Here is a 16346-nt window from a genome sequence, read left to right as displayed (position 1 = left end):
AAAGGTGATCTGAAAGCAACTTGGAAAACATGTAGAAACTATTCTATTTTATTAAATTTTAAAGTTAAAATTTTAAAGTTGAACAACACATGACTTTTCGCATGTTATTTTATACATAAGGATGAAGGTCAAAATTTTCTCCGTAAGTACAAATCATTATACTTTTCAATTTCAGTCTGCCAAGTGACACGAAGGCTTAAATTTTAGAGAATATTTATCTTGCAAAAAAGTAGATTAGTTTAATAATTATGAACTCTAAGCAATTATAAAACTTTTCACCAAATTTTTTTTTCTCTGATATTTATTTATAGCAGTTTCAGATTTACTATACACGACCGACCTAGAGATATATAGACTGCTTATCACCCTGCTTTCAGCGCCAATTGCTGCTGTGCAAGTTTTTGAAAAAAAACTCTGGCCAGTTATAGCAGACCCATTATTGAATTGAAACTGGGATGTGAAACTGGGATGTGCACATTTATTTGTAAAAGAATGACTCCAGACCTCCATGGTAATACACTTCAAATACAACGGGGGCAAAGAAAGTGCTGGTGCTGTGTAATCCATTTTTAGATAATAAAACAGCACCATTTTCCACCTTGAAATACAAATTTTCCCGGGGGAGGACCCCCCCACTCCCCGCTTCAATAGGGAGGATCGATGATTCTTTATAAAAAGGTATATTGCCCCCCTTTTGGAAATTTAGTTGTTGCGCCCCTGCTGCTGTCGACGGCATACTGGGGAACTACAATCCGAGCGAGAGAGACAGAGAGCTGATTTGACAGAATGGTGGGCAAAACATAGCTGTAAAAGCATTGGTTCTTATGGGAGAAAGATGCAAGTTGCTAGTAAATTCCCTAAAAATGTAGGTTTTTCGCAATTTTACAGTTTTTGAGGTAATACTTAAAGATGGAACGAGTGAAATATAATTTTTAATACAGTTTTATCGTAGTGCGATGTGAAGTACGACATTAAATGCGCTAGAAAATAGCTAACCCTTCTTTGACCCAACGTTTGTGACCAATATATAGATCAGTTATTGAACCTATTATATATGTATTTCGGGTAGGTAATTTGATACAGTACATGGAATTTATCTCATCACTAAGTACTATTAATTTAAAATAATGAACATAATTCATCCCGTAATATTACATAATTAACTTAGTACACTGCCACTTTTCTGCTGTCAACGTATGTCGTCTGCTAACAAAGCACGGTTTGCCCACCATTCTGTCAAATTCAATTGGAATCAAAGATGGCCTCCCACTAGCAGTCTATATATCTCTAGGTCGTTGACTATACATAACTAATTAATTACAATTTTAGCATCAGTAAATTTTTGTTTTGAATAAAATATTTTAAAATTTGTTCAAATGCAAGCTAAAAAAAAATGTTATCGAAGCAGCTAAATAAAAATATACAAACTTCAAAACCTTTCAAGACAATAAGAGTTGATAGGTAATAACTTGCAAACATCCTGGAGGTTATAGGCTAATCTCATGTCTGTCCGTCAAAAGTTGAAGCTTGCAAAGCTTTTCACCAACAGAGTGATAACATTTTTCAAGCCATCTGATTGCTATAGGGGTAATGGGACTGGCAGACAGATGCAACAGAGCATTGTGCATGCACCTTTACATGTCAACAAAGTACAAAGTATTCATCCCAAAAATCCAAAATATTTTTTTTTTGAGAATGCTTAATCTTAATGTGTCCTTACACCATCATTCTGTTTGCTTCTCTCAGTTCCTCTTGAAACTACTTTTGTTTATTATAAATGCAGGTGTCACAAAAAAGTTTTTTTTGTACCATTTCAAATAGTTTTCCTAGTATGTACAGCCCCACGCACTGTTAGACAGCTTTCGTTAAAGCTAGACCTTTATCACATACGTATACTGAAACAATTTTGTCCCTCATTACGCACTATGCTGTCCGCTTGAACCTTGAACTAAAAACTTCTGATTAGCTTCTTTCAATCTATCAGAGACTAGTAAAATGAATCTCCTCCACATAGGCTGTGAAACAAAAATCATTCCACCATTATATTCTTCTCTGGACCAAAATGGCCTGAGAATACCTGCCAAAATTTATCAAATTATTTTTGTCCGCTTCCAATAAATTATAACTCTTGAATAATCCCACTTTATCTCACCGAAAGAATCAATTTTCATTACCCATTATTGCATTTACAGACTGTTTCAATAATACACAATTAACTTACCATATGTCTTCTACTTATTGATGCTATACCATTTTCAAAATGAATCCTAATGTAGGTACCTTGTCATGATTTTGTAAAAGCTTTCTTTATCTTTATCTTCTCTATCACCATAAACATATTATCCCACTCATGTAGATGGTCAACAATGGTAACATAAGAGAATGTATATATTGTTATATCTTTATTATATGACGTTGTAGTCACTGTTACAAAATACATCAATATGACACCATCTTACATCATGCACTTTCTAACTGTCATGGGTGCCAACTACCACACCCATAACACCTCCCCCTTTTTCATCACCTCAGGTTTCCTTATACATGTTACATGTTACCCTTCATACATTTGTTTCACTTTGACCCTCCTACCACTCCTGGTCACGTAATGGTCTTTGTTACTTAGTATAATCATTTAAGGTAAACACAAAATCCTGTCGACTGCGCCATGTTATATCTTTATTATATGACGTTGTAGTCACTGTTACAAAATACATCAATATGACACCATCTTACATCATGCACTTTCTAACTGTCATGGGTGCCAACTACCACACCCATAACATATATGGCAACAAGATTTCATGAATTTATTTTTAGGCCGAGAGTGTATATATGGCAACAAGATTTCATAAATTTATTTTTAGGCCAATTTAATTTTTAAAACAGGAAATTTTGGTGCTATTGTTTTTATTTTTTTCAAGCACTTGGTTTTTTCATAAATGTAACATATTAGTAAACAAATGTGACACCACTTAAATGATTTATAGCACTTAATTCGTCAAAACAGTTTATTGTGGCTGATACATGATGCTCTTTTATAACATAATAATTTTTTATAAGCATCTCTAACCACTTGGAACAGTAATAATAAATCTACAAGTAATTGTGTGTTTGAAAAATGTACCAATGCCATAATGTAAAAATGAGTTCTTAATGTCGGTAAAAGAACAAAAAGGTAAAAATAATTCAATATATTTAATACATCTATTTAGTACAATTTGTTACATTCCACGAGTACCTATATTAAACGAAATCAGTTGTGTTTTGAGTTTAAGTTTTGATTAAAAATGCTGATTATTTTGTGCTTTTAGTTGCATTTCAGTGCTTTGTGGAGTATGTATTAACTAGAATTTTTGGTGTTAAATGGTGTATTGACATGGTTTTGGGTGTTATTTCGGTTTTATCATAATTCACATTATAATCGTGTCGTCAAGTATATATAATAAAAGTACTTGTGTTTGGGCTTGAAGGTTAAACAGGACTACCTACAAAAGATATCCTGACAAGGCTAACTACGCCCACACTATAGAGTCAGAATACCAATCTTCAGGATGCTCTGTTGCTTGGTGAGCCTGCACTACGACCCGGAAGAACTTGTCTGCCCGTCAACAACTACTTTTAGTGAATGCTGCCTTACCACTGATTTCATTTGACTTCATGAAAACACTACCTTTTGAATTATAGAATTTCAGCCAATAAAATGACAAATGGGTCATAATAATGAAGTAAGCTACATTACTAATTTTAATAAAATCTAAGTTTTCATATTAAAGAGATAACTAAACCTTAAACCAAATTTCTTGACAATAATTCACATGGATACAGTTAAGTAAATAAATTTGATAGCAAACATTCTCAATAGTCAGATTGGGAAAACTGTCACAATCGAATCAGGTAAAAAGGTTCCTCAAGGGGAAGCTATGTTAGCAAAATGCTGACTAGTCCAAGCAAAAGAAATCTTTAAGTGACCTTACCACGACAAAATGTGTGTAGCTACAAATTCTTTCCTTCTATGTAAGTACAAATTTCAGAATTAGACCTGTGTGAATAGTGGATTTTAGTTGGAATTGAATTTAAACTACAAATATCAAAATATTCTTGAACACAATGACATTGGCCAGGGGCTATTTACGCCCCTTCTGTGAGCTCTATGGACCTCTCCATAATACTCTGTCTCTCTGTCTGCCAATCCTCCCTCATTCAAACCTCCCACCAGCGACATGTGTGTGATGTGTGTTCGAATAGCATGCCACTTATCCCACAAACTACCGCAAGAGGGCACAGTAGTCGGTGCCTCATTTCCTTTATAAATTTTTCTCTTCCACCCCTAGTACTGAGCATTATTTCCAATATTCCATAAACTTTCAACATGTTTATTTTATTTAAATTATATTCACTACAGAAACGGACACAAACATACCAAAGGCCACCGACATATTTTATAATTTTGAACAGTAATATTTTCACATGATTTCATTACATAATTTTTATGCTTAAAGATCTTTGTAATAATTTTACAAGTGCATATATGTTCTTAGTTTAGTAAGTTAATAGCACAAATTTTAATGACCTAACGATAAGTTCAACTTGGCATGAGATGGGCTGTCCAGCGGCTTCAGCGGCCATTTCTCCCTCCAGACTCGTCACATTGCCAACCGTTGTGAGACGCTTCCAGGACTCTGAGGACTTCATCTTGTCATCTTTCAATCGCTATTGTTCTTCATCATCCTGGTTTCTTTAATTGATCTAAATCATTTTTTCTATCCTTGCAGCTTACCTTAGGGGCTCAACTGTGTATTTAATTTAAAAATAAATCCACTATCTGTCACTAACGCAAAGACTTTATCCAACTACTAGCTGCCCGACCCAGCTTCACATGGCTATACTAATGGAAAAAAATTAAGCCACATCTCCCATTTACAGTAATGGTAAATTAAAAAAAATTCAGTGAAAGTTGTTACAATGCTGTATAATGTACCGGAGAGAAAATTAATAGCACCGATGGTTTCCCGACTCGTGCACGCAACGTACAACTGATGTACCCGTACTTCGCTACGGCAGTCTACAGGCAGATCACTCTTGCGCCACTCATTATACATGCCCCTCCTTGTGGGTACGCCACTGCCGCGCGATGCCCGTTGCCATGGAGACGCAGAAGGCATGAACAATGCAAAATCCTGTTCTCATGCGACAAAGTACCCACTGTTGCCTGGTTTTAACCACCCATGGGATCTAATTTTCGGAAAATGTCATCCTGCGTAACATAAGGAACATTACTGTGAAGTTTCAAGTCTGTAAAATACATATACTTGAAAAAAAGGGCAATAAAAAACAAATTAAACACAGAGAGAGGAAAAAAAACAATAGTTTAGGTTTGCGATTTAAAGTGATAAGTATTTAAATACTAATTGAACTCTTATGAGGGTACTGATTGCTTCGTTGTTAATATCACACGGGTGTTTTTTACTTGTATGGGAAAATTAAGAATGATAAGGCATCTAGTGCGTGGCAACAATGTTAATAGGCAATAGGAAATAAACTTCTAGCGTCTGCGGCATTGTCAACACACACTTCGTACGTGTACTGCATGTTGTATCTAACCCCCTCCAACGCATTTGATTCTAAATTGGACTTTTAGTAAGGATCCCTAATGTTATTGATAATATAATATAGCCTATAGCCTTCCTCGATAAATGTACTATCCAACACTGAAAGAATTTTTCAAATTGGACCAGTGGTTCCTGAGATTAGCGCGTTCAAACAAACGAACAAACTATTCAGCTTTATAATATTAGTATAGATGAGGTGGTTCTGTACATCACATAAACCAGTTCATGCCATTAGGCTTTAAAATAGTTTTACTTTTTATTATTCAAGTGTATGAGAAGCATGTGGCGCAGTGGCACATAATAAATCTCAGTACCGAATATCTTGTGCTTCCTTCTGCGTGCATAACACTGTGATACCAGCGTGTGGGACGCCTAAGAACCCACATAATACCCTCTTGCAGCATGCCCGTGAGCGGACCAGGCCCTGACACTCCAAGGTAACTGTGCCAGGATGATACGAGTCACACTTCCAAACGGGCAATGTCACGCCCTGAGAACAGCGTCTTCGTCGAGTCCGTGTTCCTCAAATGTGGTGGCGTCCATTAATTGCACTAACTTCAGTAAGCGAATCCCCCAACCATCAATGAGTGGGAGATACATGTCTCATATGTCTTGTAGGTCTTATAAATCAGAATGTCAGTTTAAAAAATGGAGTGGTGTAAAAATTGATAGATTTTTAAACTTTATAAAAATATATAAACGAGCTTAGTATATTCGAGTTGCACATAAATATAGGTACGTAAGGGTTTAGGCATGCGCCATTAAAACAGTTTCTGTATATTCGCAGGTCACTGCAAGTAAAAGGCAAGTTTCTCAAATGTTTGATTCAAAGTGACCGATCTACTTAGAGAGCAGATATAGAACACACACATGAACTCATTTGAATCAAATAAAAATCATTTTGTGCAAAAAAAAAGTGAAATATTTAAACCACGTTTAAAAGTTTAAAAAAGTTAACGATATTATAACTTTCAGCGAAATTTCAAAGAATAGTACAAAAAAATTACACTTTCAAGGCATATGGTGAATTTATACAATCGCAATTGTAAAAATGATAATTAGAAGAACAGCTTGTGACAGTTCCAAAAAAGGTGCCACTCACCAGTGCAAATTGGACCAGACTTTGCAGGGAGAAGAAGAAGCCAAAATGGCGAACGTTGAGCGGCCTAGTACGAGTAAAGGCTTGACCGATAGTAACCAGCCACGGCCTAGAACGATGTATTCATGTTTAAAACTTGAGGCTGTGTCCAAACACAGTTGTTCCCTATTTCTTTTGTTAGTTTTAAAGTCATGTAAGTATATTATTTCAAGTTAATTTTTTCAAATACTTAAACATGACTATAAAATAAATATACTTGTAAATTTTTAGGGATTTTACTGTGGAGAGGCTGCAAACAGTTCATTGTTTGCTTGCCTTGTTTGAAAATATAAAAAAAAATTTCTGATCTTACTAACAGTTCTCCAGTCTGAACTTTAGCAGTTATGCTGTTTGCTGTGCAAGTTTTTGAAAAAAAACTCTGGCCAGTTATAGCAGACCCATTATTGAATTCAAACTGGGATGTGCACATTTATTTATAAAAGAATGACTCCAGACTTCCATTTTGTTTACTACACGAGGTAATACACTTCAAATACAAACAAATATTGATTATTTGAAAATTTAAGTATGTATTTGAAATTGAATCTAATATAAATAATGAGGTATTTGTTTAGTTATTTGAAACTCTGAATATTCGCATGGACCTATTTAAAATGCTTGTGTGTGAGATGTAGGAGTCGTAGATGAGTAAAACTAATACATATTTCTCATATTTTGGAAACTTGCACATTTTGAGCAGTTGTAAGTATTGTTTGATAATCTCATAATATCTCTTGTGTGGGATATATACATTAAATAAACTTCAATACTTTCAAATAAATTTTGTAAGAAAACTATCACATATGCAATGTTAAAAAATGTATAAAAGTTTTATTACCGTAACAGCAACATCAATGGAGATATATGTATAATGATTTTGGCCAGTTATTTCATACATGTATCAAAATTTTATCTGGGATTTATTTTTAAAAACTTTTTTAAAAACACCTGGAATAAGAAAAATAAATAACACAAATATACTGCATGGATGGCTCATGACATCTGACATGAATCTAGTAAGGATTTACAAATTATTTCAGGAGATTAATGTAGGATTATGCAATCTTAGGCAAATACTTGTCATTCTGCTGTTATTCCTTGTAATGACTTATGCAACAATGAAGCCTAAGTTTTTTTGTTGATATTTGTACTACATTTATGTTATTTTAGCACTGAAAAAGGCTCATTTTTTAAAGGTGCCAACATATGAAGACAAATACTGTATGTACAGTATAAGCACTTGCAAATCATCTCAAAACTGAAACTGTTAAAACACAAACTATAAACATTGTAGAAAAGGTGCACTACAAAAACCAATTTCTTTCCATACATATTTTATTATAAAAAATATGGTAAGACTATTTTTTCTGTAGAAACATGGGAATTTACACTGTACATTGTATGATTTACAACTGGCAGCACTGTACAACCATTTTTTTAAAACTGAACTCCACCAATATTACGTTCTTTGGAGTTCGACAACTATACTATCTTTTATTGGTCATAACAATTTTTGTACTATAGGCCGAGTTCCATTACTAACTACATCCGTGCAAAAATGGGAAGCGGTAGGAGTTCCTTAACCAAATCCAGAACATCTTAGTCTCAGTTCTTCAAACCATTCTCACACATCATCATCATCATCATGTGGTCTGAAGCTCCAGCAAGTCATGCGCTGATGTCATAAGACAAGAGTGTATAAAGGCATTTTTTTTTTTTTTTTTTGTCAAAAGCAAACTTAATGCAAGTGAACTATTAGGTAACTCCTAAGACAATGGAAGAACATCATCAGTAAATATATTACAGATAAAGCATGAAATTAAATTTATTGAAGTGTGTGTTCTTTATTTTTATAAAACACCTTTAAAAGGGAACTGCAGCAACATTTTTACTCTTTGAACAAAAAAAATTGCATTTAGTAACAGAATTATGGCGGGTGTGCACATTCTGGCCTTAGTTTCTGTAATGGAAAATGACCCTATCTACATCTATAATCAAAATAATGTCTAATATTTCAATTATTTTTCAAGAATAAATAACAAACAATTAATACTTTTCAACAACTTAAAACTGTGTCACTCGCAATTAAAATAAATTACACTACCAACAATAAAAACTACCTAAAATGTGACAGCCTGAGCAAAGGAAGTAAACAATGAATAAAAGTAAACACGTTGTTCGATGATAACGATCCTCAAGGACGAACGTCTGGAACTACAAGAGTGATTCAACGAATCACGAATAAGCAGTCACTAGGTAGAGGATAGTGATGCCAGTCATTGTGCCAGCACACTGCAGCAAAAGAATCCAGAACGCTTTTCTTCTGCTCTTCTTCAAACAGTCCTCCAACATCTGGCTCAGCTCTGGGAACTGTGGGGAAAATTATAGAACTTTTGTATTAAAATACATATAATGCTAATTTAACTATGTAATATGTAGAAACATATATCATAAGGGTGTTCACACAAATCTGTAAAACATTTCTCTTACTTTTCCTAACAAAAACTTTAAATTTTCTTTATTATTATTATTATTATTATTATTATTATTATTATTACTATTATAATTTGTCTATGTTGAAATTTCCGGAAAGAAATAAAGAAAATCCTGCCTTCACCATATCCATAGCTGGCCTATCTCTCTCCTCTTTACTTCAAACAGAACCTTGCATATGCCATTTTATAGTGTGTATGATTTGCACTATAACACCAGCTGTGCATGCATAATAAAGGTTTATTTGTTTACAAACTAAATGCTGTGAAAATTTAAAAAAAAAAAAAAACGTTTCTCAGCATTCGAATTGCCAGTAAATTTGTAGTTGAGCGGTATTTGCGAAAAAAATGTTAAAAATCTGAAAATACTTTTATTGTATGCTCTTCAACTTCCTCTTTTCATTAAAAGCAGCGGAGATATGAAATTCCAAATACTTTAGGAGATATCGCCGTTCTTATTTTGCTATACAAGACCTGTGTAATCATTCGACCGTCACAATTTTTTTTACTGCCATGTGTTTGTAAATGCCTAATTAATGATAATGGTCGATTAGGTCAGGTCAGTTACATTATAAATACTTTGAAACTAAGCATACACTAAAAATAATATGAATTAATTTCAATGGTTCTTTTGTTTTAAAGTATTTATAATGTAACTGACCTGACCTTACAAACCGGGACAAAGGATGAACAGTAACAACTCACGTAAATTTTTTTTTGTTACTTATTACTTGCGCAACAATATTCAAATAACAAATAAGACTTTAAAATTATAAACATTAAAAACTCACCTAAGTTGGAGGCGGTAATTAAACACCGTTTTAAACAATAAATGAACTAAATAATCACGTATTGGTTCATTTGAATTCTGGCCTATCACGAACAATCACGTGACATCATTATCCAATAAAAAAAATAGACACTCGTAAACAAGAAACAATGGTTAAGCCACATGAATGCACTGGTATTGTGATGAAATTTAAAAATTCGATATCTCCTAAAGTATTTGGAATTTCTTTTAATGAAAAGAGGAAGTTGAAGATCATATAATAAAGGTATTTTCGGATTTTTAACATTTTTTTTTTTTCGCAAATACCGCTCAACTACATATTTACCAAATTGTCTGCACATTATTCAAGGTAATATATTCACAGTGATAAGATCAAGTTTTTCAACATTGTTCATGTTATCTATCAACATATCTGCACTTAATTTATACAATTTTAAGCTATGCAAACTTTATAATTCAACTTAATAATATAAAAATCTCTCATTTCCCAGGAGAAAAATGAAAAACCAATAATAATGCATTTTGTTTACATCACCTGTGTTAACCTAAGTACTGCAATTTTTCTGATTTTATTTTTTTAGCAGTATCTATAGCTCTACTTTTTAGACATCAGTTATTTTAAAAAAGACATACAGATTAAAATAATATTATAACATTTAAAAAAATCTTTATATGGTAAGAAACAATTAACTCTCCTATTTGGTGACACACATTAGGTGTCAGTTTAAAAACATGTTATTATGTTCAGAGTGAAAATACAGTTCACTGAATTTTTTATACTTGCATCACTTGTTGGGGTCTTTGGTTAGTTTTAAAAAAAATCACTGGATCAAATTTTTTGATCAAAACCTGCAAATTTTTAAGCTTTTAGTTGTCCTATAATTTTGTCAAGAAATAAACAAATGTGTGGCAAAGTCTATTTTCTATTTTTATTTTCATTATGCTATATGCTAGCATGTTATTTTTTATAAATCTCCCATTGCGATTTATGACCTCATTTATCATATTTCCTGATAATATAGGTACTTACAATTTTGCAAAATTTTAGCATGTAACAAATGGTAAAATTCCAAAGATTAATATTTTTTCATCTTATACTCCCCCAACAAACCCCCCCCCCCCCCCCCCCCCATCACCCAAAATAAAAAACAAACTAAATGGCAGATGCAACTTTAAAGCTTAGTTAAGACCGTTTTTAAAATGTAAATTGTAGCTAAAATGGAAATCATGTACAAAATGATTGCACCAGCAGTTACTGGATTTTATAAATCTACAAATTTGGTCCTACAACCTTTTGTCCTATCTTCATTGATTAGTAAGTATGAAAATTAAAATAATTATTTCTTGATACTCCCCAATGCAGTATATTCCTATTATTATTCCAGAACCATACTCTTTATTTATGTGAATAATAATTGGTACCAGAGATGAATTACTTGTAATTAATCACTCCCCAACACTTGGAATTAATAACAAGAATTAAAGCACCAAAACACTCTCTGTAGAACTTACAAAGGTTTTTACCAATCAGTTTGACATGTGCTACTCACCAAGCCTGTCAACGCGACGTACAGGAACAGACCCCCAGCAAACGCAAAAATGAACTCAACTTGGAATTCACCCAGCATTATTCCTACTGCCAGACCAAAATATATTGTACACGCTGACAGAAAGTTGTACAACAAAGCCTTTTTCACTGGCATTCCTGAGCTGATCAGAATAGCAAAATCCCCTGAAACAAAAAATTAAAATGTACTTTACAGTTTCTAATGAAATTGGAGGAGAAAACAATGAAAGTAAAAAAAAATACTTTATATTTGTTTTATAGACATGCATATTTATATTTGGAAAAACAGCTTAATATTAAAAATAAAATAACCTACACCAAAAATCACTACCTGTCAACTAGATGTCACTTTTGCCCACTTAAAAGAAATTTTTGTATTCTGTCTCAGTGGCAAACCTATGCATCGTGAGTTTAGATTAACCTTGCAGCAGAGTTTTAGAGCCCTGCTTACGATCTATTTGCCTGACATTGTGTATGCAATTGTTGCAAGACACAATTAAATTGACTCATCCTTAACGACATGTAAACACAAAAATTCTTTACAAACATATACTATGATTAATTCACCCCTGCTTAATCTATGTTGTGGGAAACAAAAAAATATTAACAACTGTGGCCACCAATCTAATCATTAAATTCCTAATGGATTTTGTATACTACTAGCTGAAGTACCCAGCGTTGCCGGGGAAAACACATCATAATATAAGGAACATCACTACAGGAGAAGAATAGAAAGTTGGAAGACCTTACAATATGACTGTGTGGTGGACATAAAGAAATGACACAAACTCACTGCTAGTGTGTCTACCTCCTATGATTTTTTATTATCCCTTTCTCACTTTCTTAGGGATGAAATTTCTTAATTATATGTAGTCTATGTCACCTATCTGTATGCAAAAAATGTCGAACCGTTGCTCCGTTTCTGTGTGAAAGAAAGACAACACACAAACACACTTTCACCTTTACATATTATTAGGCATTAAAGTTATTTCCTTTGCTTGCTAGAATTTTAAATGTACACCCCTCTATACGTACATTTCTTGAAATCACAGAAATGTACATGCATTTCAGGTATTTTATATCAATTGTTTAACTGATGAAAACCGTTCAAAACAACCTTTAATATATTCAAGGACTCGCATTAAGAAGGCCCCAGGTTAAATGCCCAGTCCATTATTCCTGATTTTAGTTTTCAATGGTTTCCTGAAACCACTCCAAGCAAACACTGGGTTGTTTCCTTACACAGGCCATGGTAGATTCCGTCTGTAATTTCCTTGCTTGAGTGGTGTTTAACAGTCCGTGATGGACAGCAGAACCTCGTTAACCTGGAAATCTTCAACCCAGTCGTTTGAATAACCCATACAAGTTTTACAAAATAAAATTTTGTTAGTAAAGGAAGGGTTGTTTTACACATGATAAATCGCTATTCTCAGCAGGTACATTAATCGACCGCGGGTGAGTTGATTTCAGTAGCCCCCACCTGTTACTACACAGCAAACTGGTGACTCAACCCTCTCCTGCCTCGCACTTGACATTTACCTAGAGAAAACATTCCTTAGTTGCGTGAAATATTGGTAGTGTTTGCATGTTGTCCTGGTATCATTGCGCCGTTTTGTTAGCGCGTTGTTCGCGATGGAAACTAAATGTACAAACATTTTTGTGACAATGGAAAAAAGGTTGAAAGCATTGACATGAATTGATAGGGGAGAATCTTTAAAGAACATTACTGCTGAGTTTGGAGTAGGAACATAGATAAATTAATGGTTTATTCCAAGAGTAAAACCGAAAAATCAATAAACAATCTTCTAAAGCTAAAGGGAATTGGAGATTGTGCTGCTCGTAAGTGATACACAAAACTGAAAAAGCAAAACCTCACTGTCTTTTTTTACTACCGACTAATTTGTACCTATATTGTGTACAGCATGAATACATAGTATGTGTTTTAGATAAAGTGTGCCGATAATAATTTTTCAAATCCATTAAAAATACTTTTGGTAAGTACATAGGTACATGTTATTTTTTATCGTTTTTCCCCCATTCTATGGATAAACTGGATTTTCGTTAAAATTGGATTGACCCCGGCCCCTTCCCCAGTTGACCCAGTTTAACAAGTTTCTATTGAAACATCAAACAGATAAATAAAAAAATTACATTTACAAAAGGTTTACTTGCCCCTCCAGCATTTCTCAAAATGTGTTCAAGGCCGTAGCCCTTAATGAGCTGACAGGTCTTACGGCCCTTGGGTCTAGAGTACCTTGGTAGCCAAGAGAGACACAAGACTGCACAAGCAGCTAGGTGCAAGAAAATTTGCAATTGTGCATCATTATGCAATTACTGAACAAAAAGCATAGACAACTACTGTTTTCTCACATGCTCCAAGCACAGAAGTATCATATTTATTTATATTATACAATATAACTTATGTATTGCAAATAAGAATACATGCAAGGTTTAAGTAATCAATTTTATTAGATACAATTAAAGAAAAACTAAGCAGCTGAAATAACCAATGTAGTTAAAACCTTTTGCACTACAGTACATATTGTCATGGATTAACTGCATTAACCTGTAATGTATGAGGTTTTTTTCTATTTTTGTATTGCAGTTTTTTTCCACAGCTACAGCACCGATCAATCATTTCTTGGGAACTTTGGGCCTTGCAATAAAAGGAATCTCTCTTCCCACTTAAGTTTTTGTTATTTATTGTAGCAACAGTTATGTTGGCAGGGTTAGTTGTGTCTTTAGGGTTGGTAACAATGAGTTGAAGGAATATGCAGCGTGGTGACCCAGAGTGCAACATTGCAATGTTGGTAATGAACATGTAGTAGAACATAACAGCTGCATAATGAGTCTGAATTTCACTGACAAACTACAGCTGCAAGTTCATCACGACAAAATAAGTTGAAAACATCTATACGACTTATGGTCTAAAGTGCTTCCCAGGGGTGGTATACATCTTTCAAGTTGAAGCTGAACAAAATTTTAATTGTTAACAATAGAGAAAGTATTTCAGACGGACACCAAATGTCTGGATGATATTTAATTGCATTAAGATTTAACACTGTGAATTTTGTCTTTTTCTTAAGGATTTAATTGAAATAATTGGTGGTAGTAACACATAACAAAAACATGTGGGGGGAAATCAATGTTACTCCCAATTATGTCAATGAAATAATTTTGCTACAGTCACAAAATTCACGTTAGTTGTAGAACATCATTAAACTAAACATAATTAGAAACTCAGTGTTTGATCTTAAATACTTTATTATTTACAATAAACATGTTGTTCAGCCCCAACTTCAAAGATGTATGAATATCAGACTTGGGAAGCACTTTAGACCAGGGCAAAACATTTTTAAAAAAAAAGGGGGGGGGGGGTGTATTATGTTTATCATTCTTGTTTCACAGTTTTAATTTTGCAAGCGCAAGCGAGCCCCCTCAAAAAAGGGACTTTTTGATACCACAGGGCCCTGGCCCCCCAGGGGATCTACGCCCATGCTTTAGACCTAAACTCCGTAAGTTGTATAGGGATTTTCAACTTACTTTGTCGTGAGGAACCTGCAGCTGATGTTTTTCAGTCAAATTCAGACTCATCCTGTATAATTGGTTGCTTAGACACAATAATTATCTATGCCTTTTTTGAGGACCACGAGAAAATTAAGATAAAACCTTACCGGTTTTTTCATCACCCTGAAACACTTGACCACAGCTATAGTTAAAGCAGTAAGGAAGCAGAATGAAGATGTTTACCAACCAGTACTTCAAAATATGTAATTGTGCTACCTGCGCACAAATATGTGTGCTCATCATGTGCGCAACCTACTCTCTGCCAGCTTTGAGTTGTGTAAGCTAGTTACGGCACGTAAAAAGGAATTACCTAATTCGTGAGGAAACTCTTCACAAGCGACTGCGATCGCCAAACCCATTCCTGTCTTCACGTTCTGCGCGTAGCCAGCTCCGATGGACATGCCATCCATGAAGTTGTGGATGCCGTCTCCAATGATGATCATCATCGCCAGCGGGGCAATGCCTTCTCCAACTGACTGCAATTAACCACCACCGTGAACATCACTCCACACTTGGTTGTGTTTATCTGCAATTAATATACTAACAATGTTCTAGTGTTAAAATGTATGATACTGAAAGTTGTTAAAAATACTTTCGAAAAATTATTATAAAACAGCACCTTCTTTTTTTTTCACAATCCAACTCATTGACTCATTAGTTACAGTTCTAGCTGGTGAGCTCAAAGGTCCCAATGGGTTTGGAAAGCACTTATTTGGAGTGAGGTGGGGGGGAGAACATTAAATTTTTTCATGACTTTTGAAGCTCAATATAATTATTATTCTTACATATTTTTGTCACAGTATGGTGTTAAAGTAAAAAGTAACTATAAACATATTCAATTATTCATCTAACAAAAAGTATTCAAAGTCATTGTATATTCTATCTTATATTTAAATGAGCAGGGCCTACAGCAACAAAAAAAATTAATTTTGTTTTTGCTTAAAGTAACAAAATAAGCATCAATATATCATCATTAATGTAAAGAATCAAAAAAAATTCTAAACTACCAAATGTGCACTTTTTATTCATAGAAATCAATGTGTTTCAAAACACTTTTCTACTGGTATAGTACAATTCACTAACAAAATATTAAAAGTACACACACTTTATTGGATTTAATGGCATGAGATGTAGACATCTGCGAATTGTGATTTTTCTGTTCGAATCGAATTTCAAAAAA

At 33.9% G+C, this 16346-nt stretch overlaps 1 protein-coding gene across 1 annotated transcript in view; it reads right to left on the bottom strand.

Moving 5' to 3' along the window:
* Positions 1-8067: 8067 nt before the first annotated feature.
* The window catches only part of LOC134531696 (metal cation symporter ZIP14-like), a 133129-nt gene continuing 124850 nt past the window's right edge, over positions 8068-16346 (bottom strand). Inside the window, exons 7-9 of the mRNA XM_063367507.1 lie at positions 15477-15642; positions 11583-11764; positions 8068-9120 (exon numbers count right to left, since the gene is read on the bottom strand). Of these exons, the coding sequence (XP_063223577.1) occupies positions 8986-9120; positions 11583-11764; positions 15477-15642 (483 nt within the window). The 3' untranslated portion in view covers positions 8068-8985. The remainder of the gene's footprint in view (positions 9121-11582; positions 11765-15476; positions 15643-16346) is intronic.

The sequence above is a fragment of the Bacillus rossius genome, chromosome 5 (assembly GCF_032445375.1).
Source record: "Bacillus rossius redtenbacheri isolate Brsri chromosome 5, Brsri_v3, whole genome shotgun sequence".
Lineage (NCBI taxonomy): Eukaryota > Metazoa > Arthropoda > Insecta > Phasmatodea > Bacillidae > Bacillus > Bacillus rossius.
The sequence above is the reverse complement of the archived record's forward strand: the minus strand, read 5'-3'. Positions and strand labels throughout refer to the sequence as shown.